The 21,036-nt window shown below is 42.7% G+C and overlaps 2 protein-coding genes across 19 annotated transcripts in view; one reads left to right on the top strand and one right to left on the bottom strand.

Annotated features, from left to right (window-relative positions):
* LOC308478297 (uncharacterized protein) overlaps positions 1 to 13,799 on the top strand; it is a 241,812-nt gene extending 228,013 nt beyond the window's left edge. For 5 of the 8 annotated variants that reach the window (XM_081007739.1, XM_081007741.1, XM_081007740.1 and 2 more), the window contains 8 exons: positions 2,829 to 2,957; positions 3,471 to 3,596; positions 4,554 to 4,682; positions 5,140 to 5,268; positions 6,501 to 6,629; positions 6,871 to 6,999; positions 11,417 to 11,545; positions 13,111 to 13,799. In XM_081007739.1, coding sequence (XP_080863865.1) covers positions 2,829 to 2,957; positions 3,471 to 3,596; positions 4,554 to 4,682; positions 5,140 to 5,268; positions 6,501 to 6,629; positions 6,871 to 6,999; positions 11,417 to 11,545; positions 13,111 to 13,202 — 992 coding nt within the window. In that variant the 3' untranslated portion in view covers positions 13,203 to 13,799. Of the gene's footprint in view, positions 1 to 2,828; positions 2,958 to 3,470; positions 3,597 to 4,553; positions 4,722 to 5,139; positions 5,269 to 6,500; positions 6,630 to 6,870; positions 7,000 to 11,416; positions 11,546 to 13,110 lie in introns of those variants that run through there. The other 3 variants (XM_081007743.1, XR_013987025.1, XM_081007744.1) reach the window with 3 other exon arrangements.
* The window catches only part of LOC308478497 (uncharacterized protein), a 65,177-nt gene that overhangs the window by 22,566 nt on the left and 21,575 nt on the right, over positions 1 to 21,036 (bottom strand). For 5 of the 11 annotated variants that reach the window (XR_013987055.1, XR_013987056.1, XR_013987060.1 and 2 more), the window contains one exon: positions 14,223 to 19,656. Coding sequence is in view for 1 of the 11 variants with exons in the window: in XM_081008353.1 (XP_080864479.1) it covers positions 19,592 to 19,656 (65 nt within the window). In the remaining 10 variants the exon portion in view is untranslated. Of the gene's footprint in view, positions 1 to 14,222; positions 19,657 to 21,036 lie in introns of those variants that run through there. The other 6 variants (XR_013987057.1, XR_013987063.1, XR_013987058.1 and 3 more) reach the window with 4 other exon arrangements.

The raw sequence follows: 21,036 nt of genomic DNA, 5'->3' as shown, positions 1-21,036 counted from the left end.
TCAGTTCCATGAATAATCACCCTTCTCAGCTGATGCTGTTTGCTTTTTATTACTATTATATTATTTTTAATCCAAGCATGTTGCAAATATGCATTTGCTGTCACATGTGCTAATTTGGCTCATCAGTTTTTCAGTAGATCTCAGGTGATCTTTCAGTTTTGACAGCCGAACTGTGCTATGGGTCTTCAGAACATCTGGGTTCCAGAAGGAAGCTGTTACTGGGAACATCAAACAGTGTGTGGAGGGTGGTGGGAGAAAAAGAGAGAATTGGGAGCATGCTCATCCATGGGGGCGCAAGAGGGCACCACCACCCCAGATGAACCAACCCCCCCCCCCAATTTCCAGCTTTAACTTTTCAAAAACACTTTATAACCAGAGCAAAACATGAAACAGGCAATGTCCTATCCTTGACTGCAGCAATGGTGGTGTTTCAAATGTGTGTGTTTTGTGGGGGGTGGGGTTTGGTTTTGTTCTTGCAGATCATTCGTGTGTGTGTGTGTGTGTGTGTGTGTGTGTGTTGGTAAGGAAAGCCCCCACTACTTGCTACTGCTGTGAAAGGATTTAAGAACTGATGGTCATGGCAGGACTAATCCAGGCCAGAAGGAAGAAATCAGGAAATGACTTAGAGGGTTGGCTGCCATTCCTGCAGTTCCCAGAAAAAAAAAACATAACACAGATACACAGGAAACTGTTAAATTAGAAAATGTCTTTATTAGATAACTGGCAGTTGGAAGCTGAAACCCTCTTTTTATGGGTGCTTAGCATACGAAAACGGCAGGGCTGTGTGTGAACTGGCTGCGCCGTCTTCAGACAGCCCATTTTGGGAAAGTGGGAACAGACAAGGGCGCTGTATTAAATGATAATTGAGTTAAATGTTGGCCACAGACGTGTGTGATCCATTGCTCGCAGTTGAACTGAAATAAATAGCAAGTTAGGATGGTAAGTTTACTGGTAAGAGGAAGGATTATATGAATTGCCCTAACCATTTCCAGTCATGGAACAAAACGGTGTCAGTGTGAACTGGAAAACAATTCCATGAGCTTTGCCAAGTAAGAGTTGTGGGGAGAAGGGAGTGGGGTGGGGGGGGGGGGGAGATTCAGACTCAGGTGTCTGATGCAGAGTAAATAGCAAACTATTTAAACAAAAGCCAACTAGTGACCAGAAGGGAAGTGTGGTGGGCGAAAGAGACATTCATCGCAAGACAAGCCAAATGAGGTCATTATATGAAGGGTGTGTTCTATCCGCTTGGTAGACATTAAAAAAGGATGCTGGAGTGATTCAGTTTTCTCTGCCAGGAACCGAGATTTCAAATATAGACACCAAAAGCAGCAGAATTCAAGTCTCTCTCTCTGTCTCCCTGTGTGTGTGTGTCTTTAAATTGCCAAAAGAGAGAGGAAAACTGATCTACTCAGATTGTTTGATCGGTTGTTGACTGTATATTTGAAGCAGAAGAGATTTCTTAGGTATTGCAGTGACTCAAGGTTACTTTTTGAATTCACGTCTCCTTGGTCTCCAACCAACTGGGCAACTAAACTCATTGCAAGGGGGGGGGGGGCAGATAAACTTTTGTTTTCCAAGCATTCAAAAGAGAGAAAGCATGCTAATAAACATCCCTGTTTAAACTATGACACATTCAGGATATAGGTGGTACCTATTGAAGGATGTGAGAGTAGCTATGAAGTGGTCCTTTCAGAGTGGTGAGCCTGGTAGGTTCAATATTGCCTGCTGCAATGATGATATGGATCCACACCATATCATTTTAAGCATATCTCTCACTCCCCCAAGAATCCTGGGAACCGTAGTTTGCCTCTCAAAGAGCTATAAATCCCTGCACTCTCAACAAACCAGAGTTCCCAGGATTCTTTAGGAGAAACTGTGTTCTTTAGCTGTGAGGTGTGGATTTGACCAGTGATGGAGGTTGCATGGCCCTGTTGGGCTAAAAAGCTGGTGCTGGTCTTTTAGGTAGGAGTGCCAACTTGATTCTTGTGGTTGACTCAATGTTGGGGTTCTCCTGGCTCAAAGCCAAGAGGCTGGTGGCATAAAACCCCCCTAAGAAATTATGGAGGATGAAATATAGTCAGAGTCGCAAAGTGATTTCATGCTCTTTATTCAGCTCATAGTGGTGAGGAGGAATGAATGAAAGTCCCCTCACAGTATCTGCTTTATATACATTATTTACACAATGGGCCGCACATGATTGGCTAATTCTGGAATTCTACTGTAAGCCAATCAGGTTGTGGATTCACTTATATCTGGAGCATGATTGGGTGGTTCCTGCCAACCAATCATACTGCTGCATTGTTCTAGGACCAATCAGACTGCTGCATTCTGAATCCTATTGTTCTAGGACCAATCAGACTGCTGCAGTTTGGATCCTATTCAACTCAGTACATAACAGAGGAAAACCATTTGGTCTGAACTTGGATGATCCCCAGTCATATATAAAGCTCTCACTGCAGTCTCTTCCCCTCAGCTGAAGCCTAGATGTGAGCTTAGTTGAGGGGAAAGTATTGGGTGAGTGGAGGAATTGCAGGAAGATAAGCATGAGGAAAAGTAGTCTACTGTCATCCATTTGGCCCCTTTGTTCTAAAATCAGGACCCACCCAGGTTTTTTTTATGTGACTGGAGTAAACCAGGGCTGCCAAGATCACACCAAAGGCTGCATGCACTGCATGACTTCCCCCAAAGAATCCTGGGAACTGTAGCTTCTGCATTTCCCAGAATTCTTGTGAGGAGAGGCCACTTGCTTGAAATTCATTGTGTCTACACAGCCCAGGTTTCTGCACTGAATGGCTTTTCTCAGAGATGCTTTCTCCTGACTTCAACAGGATGCCCCAAAGGAACATACGGCCCGCATTGCCGGAAAGCATGTCAGTGTCTGAATGGAGGGCATTGTGACACTGTGACAGGAGCCTGTGACTGCCTGCCTGGTTTCATCGGAGCCGACTGTGGGAAAAGTAAGTGCCTCTCTAGGCCAGTGTCTTGTTTCCCACAGTAGCCAATCAAATGTCTGCGGGCAGCCCATGCACTGGGCATGAGGAAGTGAGCTCCATATATCACAATGAGCACAGTTGCTGGCACACATTTAAACATGGAGCAATCCCAGCCCCTGGTGAGGAAGCAGTGGGGCTTATTTAACACAAAATGTCTAACGATGCTAAATATTTTCTAGCAAACAGGCTGTGTACATGCCATGCTTTTAAAGCACATTCAGGGCACATTCTGCCCACCCAAAACTATGTAAGGAACTGTAGCCTGCCCTCCCCAGAGCTACAATTCCCAGCACCCTTAACAAAATGCAGTTTCCAGGAAATGGGGGGGGGGGTAATTCTCTGAATGCGTTTTAAGTCTGTGTTGGGTACACAGCCTTAGTAGAGTAAAAAGAACAGTCTTTTCCTAAGAAAAGGAACTTGCAGATGTAACTTTTTGCAATGAGCTGGCAAACCATGTTGCTTTTTTCTTCCTTTTAGCTTGTCCAGAGCATCACTATGGGAAGAACTGTGCCTTATTCTGCTCCTGTGGTGAAGGACGTTGTGACTCGGTGATGGGCAAGTGCTACTGTCCACCTGGCCGAATTGGACCCAACTGCCTTCAATGTATGAGATGATCAGCTTTTAAACAGCCAGAACAAATGCAAAATATTAATAAATGTCTGTACTCCCTCAAGAATGGTCAGAGTTTCCAATCTTGGAGGCTAATGCATGCAAAAGTTTTAATACCACTGTCATGCTATTGCCTCCTACCTGCTTCTGTCTCTTGTCTGTTGTCTCACCCATCCCCAGCTCAATGGTGTTTCCATAAAGAAATGGTTCTTTTAAAATGTATTCTGATCCATTTAATTTGTTTTACCAAAGTTCTTCCTCTGTCTTATAAAGATCGTATGGAAAGAGCAAGGGTAAAATCATCCCTGTGAGAACGAATGGGCTTTAAAAATCCTTTCATTCATTCCTGCCTAAACCTTCAGTTTCCTTTGAGGAAAAATATTCATGGGCAAGGGCTGTAGCTCACTGCTTTGCATGCAGAAGGTCTCTGGTTCCATCCTTGACATCTCAAGGCTGCAAATGATTCCTGCCTGAAACCATAGAGCACTACAGCTAATCAGTACAAATACTGACATAGCTAGATGGTCCATTACTCAGACTTTGTAGAAGACAGCTTCACATTCAGAGTGCACTGGGGAATCTGGCTATCACCCCATCAACAATCCATGGTTTCATCCTTTTCTTTATTTGTGTGTCCATGTTACAGTCCCTTCTCCTGGCTTGAAGTACAGATTTGCTTGTCTTTTATAATTTCATTGTTTTGAGCAAAGTGGGGAATCTGTGGCCCTCCAGATGTGGTTCCTGGACTACAACCACAACCATCCTTGATGGGGTTGATGGGAGTAGGGACTCCCAACAACACCTGAAAGACCAGAAGTCTCCTGCTTCTCCTGTATAGTGGGAAGCTGTCCAGGGAATGGAGATTGTCTCCCTTAGCTATGGCATTCATTTATGTGTTGCACTAAATTATTGTTTCTTCTTTAAAAAAAACACTTTGTTAATTTACTATAGTGTGTCCCCAGGGAAGATATGGCCCCCAGTGTCAGCTAAAATGTTTGTGTAAGAATGGTGGCATCTGTGATCCCGTGAATGGGACCTGCATTTGTGGACTTGGCTGGACAGGACGCTACTGTGAGAAAGGTAGTATTTCTTTTCTCCTTCATTGCATTGTTTACAGACAAGCATTTTCCCTACATATTTGCATGGGATTTATGGTGCAATTCTCTTCACCCAGACCACCCAATTATAAATGACCAAATTACGCTGTGCTTAGTTTATTGGTTCGTAGAGTAGTAGTCACTGGTGTGAACTCATGGATATAACTGCTGAGAACATTTCATGGGAAGATACAAAACTACCCCAAAACCTCACGATAAAAGAGATGTGGTTTGTTACTAATGCTTTTGAAACTCTCCAGATACTTGAAACAGTTTTGTTTGCAATGTTCTCAGCTATGTAAAATCACATTTAATCTGAAAGAAGTAGCAGCAGGGTTTGAGTTTGCAATATTTCTCAGATTTTCCTGTTGCTTTGTGATTGTTTAGCAGGGGAGCATTGTTTAGATTAGTGAGGTTTTCTGGACATTTCCCCCCCGCAGAATGTGCTCTTGGAAAATATGGCTCTGATTGTCAGCTAGATTGCGCTTGTCAGAATAACGGAACCTGCAACCGGTTTACTGGCTGCTGTCAGTGCACAGAAGGTTATTACGGACATTCCTGCAACTACAGTAAGTCATCGGCCAAGGAAGCAAAGCCAAGAGGCTAGCTTGGCAATAACAATGCATGCCTATGCAAGAATAACCACAGACATAATTTTAATATCTTGTTGCATCTCCTTAGAACTAATTGTCAAAATGTTCTGCTGCTAAGTGAAGAAAATATTGAGTGATGTATGTAGGCATCTGTGAAGCAGTATAGTTTAAATTATTGGAAGGGCCATATATCGGCTTTGCATGCAGAAGGTGCAAGGTTCCATCCCCAGAATCTCAAAGTAGGGCTGCAAAGACAGGCCCCCCCATCTGAAACCCTATGAAGCCACTGCCAGTCAGTGTTGATAATACTGAGGTAGATGGACGAATGGGTTTGACTTGGTATAAGTCAAGTTCCTATGAAGGTCTACTTAGCTACCATACCAGCCTATCCTCTTACTGAAATGTTCAAATCTCCACACGGTGCATAGTTAAACTATAGAACATGCTCCCACAGGGGGCAGTGATGGTTGGTTTTAAAAGAGGATTGGATAAATTCATGGAGGATAAGGCCATCAATGGCTGCTAGCCATTATAGCTGTATTCTGTCTCCACAGTTGGAGGCACTAACTAATGCTTCTGAATACAGTGGTGCCTCAGGTTACATACGTTTCAGGTTACAGACTCCGCTAACCCAGAAATATTACCTCGGGTTAAGAACTTTGCTTCAGGATGAGAACAGAAATTGTGCAGCGGTGACACAGCAGCAGCAGGAGGCCCCTTTAGCTAAAGTGGTACCTCAGGTTAAGAACAGTTTCAGGTTAAGTACGCACCTCCAGAACGAATTAAGTTTTTAACCCGAGGTACCACTGTACTACTGTATTTTTTGGAAACCGCAGGGGGTGCTGTTGTGCTCAAATCCTGCTTGTAGATTTACTATAGCCATGTGGTTCACCACTGAGAGAACAGGATGCTGGACTATGTGGGCCACTGCCCTGATCTGGCAGGCTCTTCATATTTTATGATGATGATGATAATAAATAGTATTTTATTATTTTAATATTTATACCCTGCCCATCTGACTGGGTTGCCCCAGCCACTTTGGTGGCTTCCAAAAAATATAAAAGCATAATAAAGCATCAAACATTAAAAACGTCCTTATACAGGGCTGCCTTCAAATGTCTTCTTCCAGCATTCCAACATTACTATTAGTGTTGGACAAAATTTTCATGGTGCATCTTCTGAAATAACATTATCGTTTCACTTCTCAGCCTGCTCATCTGGATTTTATGGTCTCAACTGCCGGTATCCATGCAACTGTAAAAATGGAGCCACGTGTCTCCCAGCGACTGGGCTGTGCGTGTGTGCCCCAGGTTTCCAAGGGGTACACTGTGAAAAAGGTAAATTTCCTATTTAAGACAGCCCAAGTGTTGGAGCATCTTGGGGCCTGTTTAGCTATGCTAAAGATGCTTTAGATTCAAACGCTGGCATGCCATGCAATTTCTGAACATGGGAAGCAGTCCTATCAAGAGGTATTGGTATTAAATGAAATGTTAGGGCAATTTATTTAGTTGCGTTGCATTGTCTTTCTTACAATGGCAATATATATATATTGCATATGCCAATGCTCTGCTTTTTCAGGTTGTCCAGCTGGAATGTTTGGAGACAAATGCAAACATCATTGTGAGTGTGCAGGATCAACTTGGTGTGACCCAGTTACTGGAAAGTGCTTTTGCCCACCTGGCACAACTGGGGACAGGTGTGATCTTGGTAAGATCCTGGAACAAAACTGATACATTTTCTTTTCCCTGTTTTCCCTGTTGCTGGTATGAAGCAGAGCAACGTGATAATCCTGAAGTGGTAGAATAGACTGTACCACCTAAGGCTGCAGATCCGAAGGGGCTGCCATTTTTTACTGCTCCACACATTTAAATAAACAAATAAGGAACATGCTGAAATTAAATGATCTTACATAGCAGACACATGTAACAGTGTCCGGACTAAATTGCCCTTTCCCCTTCCTGATGGGGAGGTACTGCTTAACCCTTTTCACGCTGGCCGTTGTTTAAACTCAAAATGGCACCCACAAGCTGCTTTTTGCAACCCTGTAACTTCACTTCTCTCAGTGAGGGGACCAGCAGAAGGCCCTCGGAACTGGACAATAATAAGGGTGGTAAAAATAAAGGTAAAGGACCCCTGACAGTTAAGTCCCGTCGCGAACGACTCTGGGGTTGCGGCGCTCATCTCGCTTTACTGGCTGAGGGAGCGGACGTTTGTCTGCAGACAGTTTTTCCGGGTCATGTGGCCAGCATGACTAAGCCACTTCTGGCGAAATCAGAGCAGCACACGGAAACGCTGTTTACCTTCCCGCTGGAGTGGTACCTATTTATCTACTTGCACTTTGACATGCTTTTGAACTGCTAGGTTGGCAGGAGCTGGGACCAAGCAACAGGAGCTCATCCCATCGCGGGGATTTGAACCGCCGACCTTCCAATCGGCAAGCCCTAGGCTCAGTGGTTTAGACCACAGTGCCACCCGCGTCCCTAATAAGGGTGGTAGTAGGACCAAACAGGACAGTGGGGGTTATACTGTGAGAGGCTTTGGGTCCACCAGATGCACAGCCTCATTCCCCTAGCACCCGCTCAAAAAGGGGTGTGTGTGCACTAGCCCTGAAACTGGTACAGTTATTTTCCTTGCCACTGCAGTATATGTGAAAAGGATCTAAGGGTCTTGGTGGACCACAAGCTTAACATGAGTCAACAGTGTGATGCAGCAGCAAAAAAAGCTAATGCTATTCTAGGTTGCATCAACAGAAGCATAGTGTCCAGATCAAGGGAAGTAATATTACCACTCTATTCTGCCTTAGTCAGACCACACTTAGAATACTGTGTCCAAATCTGGGGGTTACAGTTTAAGAAGGATGTTGACAAGCTGGAACATGTGCAGAGGAGGGCAACCAAGATGATCAAGGGTCTGGGAACTAAGCCTTATGAGGAATGCTTGCAGGAGCTGGGTATGTTTAGCCTGGAAAAGAGGAGACTGAGAGGAGATACGATAGCCATCTTCAAATATCTTAAGGGCTGTCACATGGAGGAAGGAACATACTTGTTTTCTCCTGCTCTGGAAGGTAGGACTCAAACCAATGGCTTCAAGTTGCAAGAAAGGAGATTCCGACTAAACATTCAGAAAAAAAACTTTCCAACAGGAAGAGCTGTTCAACATTGGAACAGACTCCCAGGAGAGGTAGCGGACTCTCCTTTGTTGGAGGTTTTTAAGCAGAGGTTGGCTGGCCATCCGTCATGGATGCTTTAGCTGAGATTCCTGCATTGCAGGGGGTTGGACTAGATGACCCTTGGGTCCCTTCCAATTCTGTGATTCTATGGAACCAACACACACTTCCCGTGTTCATGTGAGCCAAGCAGGTCTTAGGAAGTGGCCATTCCTTTGCCACAGACTCTTCCATCCACCCTCAACTCAAGCCGATTACTCGTGGCTTTTTGGATTAATCAGAGAAAATATCTGTGAACTTTGCAATCAATGATTTATTCTCAAGCAGATTTTCCTTTCTTGAGAGTAGCTATAGTCAGGGGAAATCGTAAGGAAGCTGCAGAGGTCCCATCATTACAAGCCTTAAGGCTTATTTAATGTTTACACTGGGTGTAAACCCAGATGGTCTCCACTCGAAGCAACAATACACTGTTGAAATGTGGTCCCGACTATAAAGGGATGGAAAACAGCCTGTTGCTTACAAGTTCAAGATCCACAACCCAGAAGGGAAATGGCATGGTATGCTTTCAAATACAGCCAGTGTGAATGAAGTGCCCCAGGATGTTGGAAACGCGGAATTTGCTCCAACCCAAGAGCCTAAAAGAAAGGAAATGACTCTCTTCCTAGCTTGCCCCATTCCCTGCTCAAGATTCCAATCTTTCAGTTCTTGTGGTTTGAATAGGGACCACACAGTACAATGAGTAAGGCTACTTGAATGCAGAGAGCTTTTCCAGCTAGATAGTGTTTTTGTTTAGACAACTGGGGAACACAAGGGGGAAGCTCAGCACAAAAAATAAGAGTGAAGTTTTGTACTCCTTGGGGGAAAAACAGAAAAAAAGGAAAGAAAAGTAGAAGTCACTTTTATTTTCTTCGAAACAGTCTGTGCAACCCCCAAAGCTTAAAAAGCTGTTATGGGTTTGGTTTTATTTGCATTTTTATTTTCAATTAGGCCGAGTTCATCTGTGATATAACCATGAGCAGCTGTGACTGTGCAGCAGCTATAAAGATAAAAGGCCTGATTTTAATTTGAACTCTGGTAAAGCACCCATTAAACAACCATAATGTTAATTAAAAAAAAAAAGAAAGAGAATATATAGGAGGTTTTTTATTAGGTTGCTTTTTTCTGCTAAATTAACATTGCAGACTTTCAAACAGATGTCTTAAATACACATTGTTATGAACATGAAAATGTGGTTATTACTTAAATTAAAATCAGGCCCAGAGGTGTTTGCAAGAGCCTGTCTCACAACGTTCCCTTAATTGAAAGAACTGAAGTGTCTGAATAGGACTAAAGAATTCTCCCGGTGGGGGGAAGCGATCCTAACTGCCCAGCAAATTGCTTTTAGTTATGTAATAGCTCAGATGGTGTAAAGAAAAGGTCTATTGTCTTTTATCACAGTCCAGGTGAGAGAAAGTGTCTATGGGAATATGTAGTAGTAGAATGAGGGAGGTTTTCATTAATGAGCACCCTGCAGCAGACATGGTCAGTTCAGTCCATGCAAGTCCTCTTAGGTTTATTCATAAGCTTGCTTTATCCCGTTTCCACATCTGCAGTGTTTTTTGTTAAAAATTAATATCTAAATATGCCTCAACAAACGAGTCTCAGTATGTGCATTTTTAAACCAATGCATATTTTTAAACATCGTTTGGGTACATTTAGTGAGCTGAGGTCCGCAGAATTTGAAGAAGCGGAACTACTGAAGGGTCGTTTCTGATCCGCACATCAGTCTGAGAAGTGCAGATAAATTCTGTTTGCATCAGAATTCACAGAAATTGAATTCCTCAGGCACCCACCCACCTGAAATTTAATCAGTAATGACAATGACGGAGACCCAACTCTTTCACGTAACCAAGCATGGAAGCCATTAAAAAAGCAACACCTACCCATTCACCTGCCCTTCGGTCCCACATGAACCTGCTTTTGTACTGAGGTCATAACTGGAAGTCCTTCTCTGGGTGCCCCCCCCTCCATTCTGAAGACAGCTGGGTGGCGACCAGAGAGTGGGGCCTTCTTGTCTGTGCTCATTTGCACAAGGCTGTTCCTAAAAAAGGCTCACAAGGCACACAATTATACCGGACAATTGCACTTTCATGCTCTCAGACCTTTTTTAATGCCATCAGATTGCCATTAGTCTTCTGCATTAATCCTTTTATTTATTTTTTGCTGCTGCCACTTTTATACGTTTAGTGTGATTTTTTAAAAAAATACGTTTTATTGTTTTAAGCTGTTTAGGGTTGTTATTTTTTGGGGGGGGGTGCCTTTATTCTTTTAGTTCTTTTCCCTATTCTGAGAGCAATATTGGCAAAAGGGAGGATATACTTGTTTAATTAAATAAATGTTGCTTGTGCTCCAATCCAGTGAAGGCTCTCATTAGCAGAGGGTGGAGGGGGGAAAGTGATTTTTGACAATTCCGCCTTCCCCCAACGCTCCATTCCTCCTGAAAGTTCAACTCTCTGGAACAGTTTAGGCATGGGATACTGCCAAGCAAAAGAGGAATAAGTGAGAATTGCCTCTCTCTTTTCCGCTAGTGACTTCCTCCACTGGATTGGAGTCATTGCCATCTTCTTTAAAAAAATAAAAAATGAGAGCGTAAATTTCTTCATATTTATGAATATCTTCTCTCCTAAGAATCCTCTCACCTTCACTGAAGCATTGCAAAGTGGGAATATCTTTAGATTAAATCAACTGATTGGCTGCAAACCATTCATATTACAGATTAAATGCTAATAAATTGTTGATTAAGAGTAAGAGAAGAATCCGACGTTTCCTTATTTCCTAGCATGCCTTCTTTATTTTCTTGTTCTCTCCTGCTCTGTTTTAAAGCATTTCTGGTGGGGTGAGTGGCAGTGGTGATGGAGAGGGGATAGTAAAAACTAAAAATTAAAACTCTGTGACATAAACATTTGCTGTCTCTTGCAGAATGTGGGCCAGGCAAATATGGCCCCAACTGCTCTCAGCGGTGCCAATGTGCCAATAAATCCCAATGCGACGTGCGAAATGGCAAATGCACTTGTCTCTACAAATGGATGGGACCATCTTGCAAAGAAGGTAACTGTAGAGAGCCTGCAAGAAATAGTCTGGGCGGAATAAGATACAACACACTGCCGTGTAGTTCACTGCCCATATTCCAGGTTGGGGGCTATGCTCTGTGAACAACCAGTGGCAGCCATGCCGTCTTAGTCCACTGCTAATATTGCAGGTTAGAGGTTGTAGCAATGGTCAATCTACTTATATTGTCCCCTCAGTTCTTCTTCCAGGCCAAATCTAGCACTCAACTGCATGCATATATTTGCATATGAAGTAGAATCCACATTGGAGCACCAACTCCTGTCTTTGATGCCAACGTTTTGTTTTTCGCTCCCTCAGTCACAGGGCGAAATAACACCAATGATATCCTGCAACAGTTTTATTTTATTTTTTGCATCTCTACTCTTATAAATATACAGTTGGACCCTCTGGATACAAATTTAATTTGTTCCAGGGGTCTGTGCATACCCCGAAAAATCCATAGCCAGAGGTGCCGCTTCTGCGCAAGCATGCGGCGTGATAGAGCGCGCATATGGTGGAACCCAGAAAAATACTTCAGGGTTTGCCGCTTTCGCAACCCGAAGTTTACGTTACTCGAGAGTAACGTAACCCAAGGGTCTACTGTACATTGAGCATACAGAGTGTGCATTGTTGCACACCACCTTGATATTTTATGCTAGTATAGATAGGTAGCCGTGTTGGTCTGCCATAGTCAAAATAAAAAAAATCCTTCCAGTAGCACCTTTAAGACCAACTAAGTTAGTTCTTGGTATGAGCTTTCGTGTGCAAGCACACTTCTTCAGATACACATCTGAAGAAATAAAAAAATTCCTTCCAGTAGCACCTTAAAGACCAACTAAGTTAGTTCTTGGTATGAGCTTTCGTGTGCATGCACACTTCTTCAGAAGTGTGTATCTGAAGAAGTGTGCATGCACACGAAAGCTCATACCAAGAACTAACTTAGTTGGTCTTTAAGGTGCTACTGGAAGGAATTTTTTTATTCTGACTATGGCAGACCAACACGGCTACCTATCTGTAACTGGAACATCTGAAGAAGTGTGCTTGCACACGAAAGCTCATACCAAGAACTAACTTAGTTGGTCTTAAAGGTGCTACTGGAAGGATTTTTTTTATTTTGACTATGCTAGTATAGAAATGCTGTTATAAATACATGCATACATATATATATCCACTGCCGTAAGATGTGGGTGATGACCGCTGTAGCGGAGGTTTAGTTTCCCTTCTCTTAGATGGGCTACCTTCCCAGGTTGATGAGACCTGTCCGCCCCTCACTTTCTTCTACAGAATGTGCAGAAACTGCCTTCTTGACTATTGGGTCCACTATTGGTCTTGTCCGCTCAATCTATTGGAGCCTATCTGGCATGCAGGGAAGTCCCTAAATCACCAAGGGTTTGGGACGTATCAACTACCCCCACCTGCTTTAGCCGGCCAGTCCAAGCCTTCTCCTAACATTGCATACACCGCTTTATTTATTAGATAGTTAGAGTATAAACTATAATCTGTGTTAAATCTCATCAAAGATGTCTTATGCGACCTTCTAAGTGTGTTTATCTGTAAATCTCTAGGTGGCCCTCCAAAACTTCTGTCTCATGAAGAACACACTCAAGAGAAAGGGAATACTTTTTCAAGACTGCCACAACAGGAACACTTGGACTAATGAATGAACTGTTTTATATGCACAGACGGTATTTAACTTTGGAAATGAGAGCTGCTATTCATTTCTGCTTGAACTGGACTGGAAAATTCACACTTCTTTGTGCAGGTCTACAGTATCCATTAAGTAGCTGGGTCCCTCTTAAAACTTTTAAACTCTGTTCTGTTTATTTATTCTTGACCTCCTCCTGCTTCCTCCTGATTAATCCACTCTCGGTATCCTTTCCAAGTGTCAGTCCTGTGTTTTTATGCCCACAAAATGCAGAAATCTTCTCATCCCTGTCATCAACCAACTAAGATAAATCATTACTTGAACATAAATATTCCAAACCCTTGTTTATTAAAAAAATTCCACCAAGAGGAATCTTTATAGGCTTTTAATACTTTTTTTAAAAGAAAGAAATAATAATAATACTGTTACTCAGTAATCTGCCTTTATCAAGCCTTATTATTCAAACTGTGCTTAAGGAAGGAACATATTTTCAGAGCAAATAGTAGCCATTGTTTCAACGGCAGCAAATATTTGGCAGAAGAAAAGTATTTCCCCCCAATCCAGCCAGGGATATCTGCATGCAGAAGCAGGCACACACACACACACACAAAACCAATATGAATATGAGTGCCTATCCAGCTCATTAAACTTGGGAGGTGACGCTTTTGGTACAGATAAGACTGCAAGGGAAGAGGCAGATCATGACCTTAGGAGTTATAAATGGGAGTAAGTGTGAGGGATGAAACTTCTGATTTTTTTAAAGGGCATTATACAAATTGTTGTTGTTGTTTGGTCGTTTAGTCGTGTCCGACTCTTCGTGACCCCATGGACCAGAGCACGCCAGGCACTCCTGTCTTCCCCTGCCTCCCGCAGTTTGGTCAGACTCATGTTGGTAGCTTTGAGAACACTGTCCAACCATCTCGTCCTCTGTCGTCCCCTTCTTCTTGTGCCCTCAATCTTTCCCAACATCAGGGTCTTTTCCAGGGAGTCTTCTCTTCTCATGAGGTGGCCAAAGTATTGGAGCCTCACGATCTGTCCTTCCAGTGAGCACTCAGGGCTGATTTCCTTAAGAATGGATAGGTTTGATCTTCTTGCAGTCCATGGGACTCTCAAGAGTACAAATTAGTCTGTGTTAAATCTTTGAATTGCGGCATGAATATGAAATGACAAACTTGTCGTAGTTGCTGAAGTAACTCCAAGAACCAGCATAGGAAGCCATATACAGTGGTACCTCGGGTTACATATGCATCAGGTTACATACACTTCAGGTTACAGACTCCGCTAACCCAGAGATAGTACTTCGGGTTAAGAACTTTGCTTCAGGATGAGAACAGAAATCGTGCTCCAGCGGTGCGGCAGCAGCGGGAGGCCCCATTAGCTAAAGTGGTGCTTCAGGTTAAAAACAGTTTCAGGTTAAGAACGGACCTCCAGAATGAATTAAGTACTTAACCCCGAGGTACCACTGTACTGAGGCAGGCTCTTGGTCCATCTAACTCAGTGTTGTCTACACTGACTGGCAGCAGCTCTCCAGCAATTTTCAGGCAGGGCCCATGCCCAGCCCAACCTGGAGATGCCAGGGTTTGAACCTGGCACTTTCTGTATGCAAGGCAGATGCTCTATCACTGAGCTATGGCTCTTCTCCAGTTAAGAATAATAGATTTATGACTCAGCTTGAAAAAGCTGCTCAACACTAATTAACCATTGAATACCTAGTAATCTGCACTTCATCAATGATGTGTAAATTAACCACTCCTATTTGCCTAGTTATGCATTGGGGATACAGATGCTATCGCTTTCCATCAACAGAGATAAAGCTCTAGAGCAGAGATGAGGAGCCGGTGGTCCTCCAAGTGTTGTGGGACTCCCTTCAGCCACAGCCAGCCTGGCGAATGAATGATGGAAGGTGCAGTCCAGTGGCATCAGAAGGACCATGGGTTTCCCCATCCCTGTTCTAGATAGATTAGAGGTTTTTCCCCCATTGCAAGTTCTCTCACCATTCAGAAATTCCAGATCGAAACCACACCCACAAAGTGCTTCTGAAACCACTGTGCCTTGCAGAACTAGAAAGAAGACAATATTGGTAGTAAATGTTGGCTTTTGATTATATTTTTCATAACAGAACACAGTCATACTTCGGGATGAATATGCTTCAGCTTAAATATTTTCAGGTTGCACTCCGTGGCGACCTGGAAGTAACAGAGTGTGTTACTTTTGGGTTTCGCCGCTCGCGCATGCGCACATGCTCCAAATGACGTCATGCGCATGGGCAGAAGCGGCGAAACACCAGACGCGCAGTTGCGTCTTACGTTTGCTTCAGGATGCGAACGGAGCTCCGGAACGGATCCCGTTCGCATCCACAGGTACCACTGTACAGTTTTTCAGGACCATCGTTTCACAAGGTAATTTGCAAAACAACAAAAATCTAAAAGGTGGTTGGGGCAGAATCTGGACATGATGGAGAAGCCCCAAAGTCTGCCCTTTTTTACTAGCCAAAACAGAGTGCAGGTGTCATGTGGACTTAATTAGACTAGACTGGACTTGATGCAAAACTGGTATCAGGTTGGGTCAAGAGGGAAGCTAGGACAAAGAAACAACAATTGCTGTTTTCCTGATTTTTATTTAAAATTTACAAGGCCGGCAGTTGCTTCTATCTGTCTTTGGCACAAAGCACAGCACACAGGTTCCTTCTGAGGCAGACAGGAGGAATAACGAGAAATTTGGTAGTACAACAAACAAGCAATTAAGTATAACCAACAAACTCACTATAGAGATGCCCAACTGAAAGCCCAATTCTCACATTCTTTACGGAGGTGTGAAAAGTCACTACCAAGTAACTTTACCATGTTCATTTATGTCTGAGCAAATCTCTGGGGTGCAAGTCGGTATCTTTTGCCGCAACAGAGTGAACCACGACAACCAAATCTCCATTCTGCTGTCATAAAATACCAGTTTGCACCACATGGGGGCACATTCTGACAGCACAGCCACACATCGTTGACATGGTAAAATCACTTTGTGGATAAACCCGTAAGTAATTGGGCGTATCAGGTTAAATTGGATAAAAGATTCAGTGGTACCGCCCAAATCCCACAAAATGCCCCCGTCTGGTTTCATGGATTCCAAGCTGAAAGAGCTTCTGGGGTTTGACTTGTGAGTTCAGAAAGACCGGCCCATCTTTTAACTGTTACATTGCTCACTCCTTCAGCCTTAACAGACTGTAAGTTCCTCTGACCAGCTTTTCTGCCCTGTCCCTGACACTTTTCTGTTTAGTTTGGCACCTGGTGCATACTTAGTGCTCAGTTACTCACAGCAGATTGTGAGCTTCCATTCAACTGCCCTAACCCAAAGGAAGTCACATTTAAGTCCCATTGGAATGGGTGGGACAAGCAAGTTGCACCACTTCAGCATGATAAACTTTGCCTGGATTGGGGTTCAATGTTATTTTCTCCTGCTCTTTGACAAGGCAGCTATAAAGGGGAGAATGAGGTGACTTTCACCGAAGTTATCTACCAGGTAATATTTACTTAATGAACTTTAACAGCTCTGGGTACATGTTAATTCTCCTGTGAAGAGAATTCTATGCATGCCCATGAAACATTTTGAATCTGTTCAGCACTGTGTAAGATTGGTCATTATTTTTCCACACGAGGCAGAACACAGACTACCATCAAAAACAGCAAAGCCTCCGCCTTCCCCGTTTTTACTCTGTAACATTTAAAATGAGGAATGTGGCACACTACGTAGTCATGATTTCTCTAATGTTGCCAGAAGCAGCTCCCTGGGTGAGACAGAGCTACTATGCTAGCTTCCCAGGAGGTGAGTCTCTCCCTGTGAGGGGTGAGGCAGCAGGGAGGTTGGTGTGGTGCAGACGCACTGGCAGAGCCAGCTAAGCACTCCTGCTGGTGAATTTGCACCACACCAACCTTCCCTTTGGCTCTCCCTTCTAGAAACTCTCCCTCCTAGCAACCCACAGCAACCCCACCTTCCAGGAAGCTAGCAGAGCAGCTCCTTCTGGTCCTTGCTCCTCATTACTGAATGCTATAAGAGCGTGACAATGGGCTGTGCAAGGAGGTGACATAGCTATCATCTGTTTTCCGTATTAAATGTTACAGGAAGAGAAGGAGAAATGGATGTGGGATTCCTCCTCAGGATAGAAAAATGATAATCAGGGTCATGTGTAGCTTTGCCCAACCAAAGGTCTGATTTGTTGTTTCAAGCCTGTTGAGAAATGGCAAAAGCCAATCCTTTAAAAAATTAAAAATAAATAAATAAACCATGGCTTTAAGTAAGTCCACATCCCTTTTCACTTGCTACTCTTGTCAAGGAAGAGAAAGTGAGGCATTGTTGCTGGTTCTGGTCCCAACCCTTCACAATCCATGGATTGAATACAGATGCCTGAAGTGAACAGCTGTAGCTGTTTCTCCATAAGCTCTCCACACATTTGCAACCTCTGCAGCTAGCCCTGCTCTCATTATCTCTGAATGCCCTCCACATGAGTAATGCAAGAAAAATACTAAGCTATTGATTTTACCAGTGGCCATTCACTGGTTTACATACTCTGAAATAGATGCACAGAGGGCAAGATATGCATTCTGGTTTGCAGTCAGTTGCCCTGAACATATATATCTTGAAATTTGTTTAGAGCAATACCCTGACCAAAAAACAAACTTTGGTCAGTCATAATTCCTAAGACATGTCCATTGTTACACTTCTCTACCAACTTTTTGAATTTGGGATTGTAAATATGTACTGTAAATGTGATCATTTTATTTTTCCAGTTTCGGGGTATGCTATAAATGAGGAATAAGTATTGGGGTGAACAGCAAACTATTTTTTTATGAAATGTGGTTTTTTTTAAAAAAAGTTGACCTGGAAATGACTTTTTAAGTCAGTTTATTCATGGGCTTTCTCCCTGTTAGTCAAAATACCAAAGGAGGAGATTTGCTGCAGAATCCTATGCATGTTTACTTGGAAGTAAATATCATTGAGTTCAATGGGGCTTTGTCTGAAGGAAGTGTGCATAGGCTTGTGCTGCGTAGGGTTAAAATATTGGCTAGTATATTACATTGACATGTAGAATCTGCCCAGGTAGCTATTATGCATATTTTGTTTGCATGGGGGATATATAATGTATATTTTATATTTCATAAATGTGCCATAAATGTTAACAGACTTGTTTATACTCTGTTTTATACGACTACTCCATGAATTTTCTTCTAAAATGGTCTTAGCATAGTGCCAGCAATGAAAACAGTAAAATATATTACAAATGTGCCTGGATACAATCATTTTGCTTACTGATTAGTTTTGAAAGCTTCTTGAAATCAGTGAATGCTATGATGCCTCTTGTAAAATACATACCATGCTGGAGTATTGGAACATTACATTTTGCTTCAGAAATGCTAAACCAGAGGTACAAATTCATCCTGAGCATAGCAAATTCAGCAGTTTTGAATTTTGTAGCAAATTGTCTGGGTGGTATTCAACTAGCACTTACTCAGAGCAGACCTACTGAAATTAATGAACACGACTAAATTAAGTCCATTAATTTCAGTGGGTCTGCTCTGAGTAAAAGTTGTTTGAATACCACCCAGTGTGTATGTATTTGTGTTCACAAGAATCTTTTTTTCCCTCTCAGAAAGCACATACCTTTCCCCCCCTTATTATTCCAAGCATCTCTTTAGCAAGGTTTGACATCCTTTCTCTCATTTTAACACTTCACTTGGGTTTCAGTTCTCACTGGAAATTACACTTTCCATTGTGCTGTCATAGTAATATATTGCAAGACAAGGGAAGGGAGAACTGGACAGTCTGTGTTTGCTTCAGATACAGTTCTTTAAAAGTCAGTTTGCAGCACATTGTGCTCCACCCGTCTTTGCAAATTTTTACTCTGATGTGGGGGAGATAGGAGAAATTTGATTTGGTTCACATTTTAAAGCAAACCTACCTAATTAGAATGTCCCGAAACAATACACAAACGGAAATGCAGCTATCCTTTGAAATTTGCACTTCTCTGAATTTGCCGACGCAGTTCTCCAACCAAATATTGTGTACAAAAATGCATCTATTAGATGCAAGTGTGCCTAAAACTTCATATAAACTAACACGCCAAAATGTATTGCATATGGGGAAATTGCTTGCAGAAATGGATTAGTCATTATGGTATACAAAAATGTGTCTTATGAGAAACTTGTACTAAAATGCTGACAAATTTTCCTGAGGGCTTGAAAAAAAAATGTTGACAATTTTTCACGATGGCTGGGTTGTTGTTTTTTAAAAAAAATTGCAAATTGATGTTGAAATGCGAGCAACTGAACTTAAGATTGGAAAACTAAAATTGGCAGATCCCTTCCTCCCTACAGTTTGACACCTCAAAATGTAGTTGCTTTGAGGCTGCTTACCGTGAAATCTGGCTGTCTTATAATTCTCTGTGCTTCCATGTAGATTTCACTGCTGCATCTGGAGGCTTTAGAATTTTAAAGATAGAAAGGAACAGTTTAATGCAGCCAAACATAATTACAAACAACAGAGCAGCGCACCGAGAAAACAAGCGCCAGCTCATTCATATGAGAAGTTTCATCCCATTCTTAAGAGATGACATGCTTGTGAGTATGTAAAAACAATTAAAACATTTAGGGAATTACTTTCCCAGGCTAATGTGCAGCCATCAGTTTGTTTGTTTGTTTGTTTGTTTGTTTGTTTGTTTGTTTTAAATCATATTCTACTCATTCACAGGAGTGTTCATTGTCAACTTATTGTGTACATGAGAAATCATGTACATTTTGAAACCAGCTGCATTTCTCCAGATATAGGCTGGTATCCAATACCCTAGTTCCATGAGTGCAAGGATTTACCACTACGATACAGACCTCCCCCCTCCTTCCCCAGACCACACCCAGGACCCTCTCCAAATCTGCTCTGGAGGTTTGCCGGCGGGGAGAGAAGACCCAGAACACATTGGAGGGGGGATGCAGGGGAAGGAAATTTTCCATTGTGCAAAGGATAAACCCTTGTGCTAATGGAATAAGAGACTTAGGGCTACTTTAGATACAAGCTTTAGACTGCTGAAAATTAATACAGTGTGGAACATTTTGACCAAGATGCAGCCTGTTTGCCATATACGGCTTTTTTATAATTCGCATCAAGAGCATCCTAACACTTCAGACAGACATTTTAAAATGGAGTGGCTCTTGCAGCCAGCTGGTGGGGCTGCTCTGGATTTGGAGGAGGAAATGGTGAGTGCAATCCCCTTCTGCTTTGAGGCCATGGAGAGTGTCTCAACCATGTGCCCTTCCTTACAGAAAACATATTCAGTCCAGCATTTGGAAAGGAGTATGAAGACACCCAGACCTGGACACCCAGAACAGTTGGCATCCTTGCTTTAAATCCAGTAGATTTTTACTTGCCTTTCAGCTCATGGGAACAGAGCCGCATGTTTTAGGTTAGACTTCAGTAATCATAATGTTAACCTCATAGGAAAACAATCAGAATTTTAAATATTCCCTGCTCCGCCCTGCCAGAAATTATTAGTCCATTTTTATCCTTTTTATGTTGAAGAACCCGAGCTATTAAACTTTGCCCAGCTTTCCTGCCAAGCATATTATTTTGATTGGCTGCAGGTTTCTGTTTGCCTAAGTAATAACCAACACAGCATTGGAAGCTGCCAGCAGGACAAACATGGAAATTATACCTTCTTATTCCTTCCCTAAAAGCCAAAGAGACATTTCAGAAGCATCAGTGGTTATAACGTTGCTACTTTATCCCACAGGAGGGGAAGGGGAAACCCACTATCCTGGGCAAATTCCATAAGGGTTCTTCTCTATACAAGAAATCAAAAGGCTGGTGA

This window comes from Podarcis pityusensis, assembly GCF_964106645.2.
Source record: "Podarcis pityusensis genome assembly, chromosome: 5".
Lineage (NCBI taxonomy): Eukaryota > Metazoa > Chordata > Lepidosauria > Squamata > Lacertidae > Podarcis > Podarcis pityusensis.
This window is presented reverse-complemented; position numbering and strand designations above follow the sequence as displayed.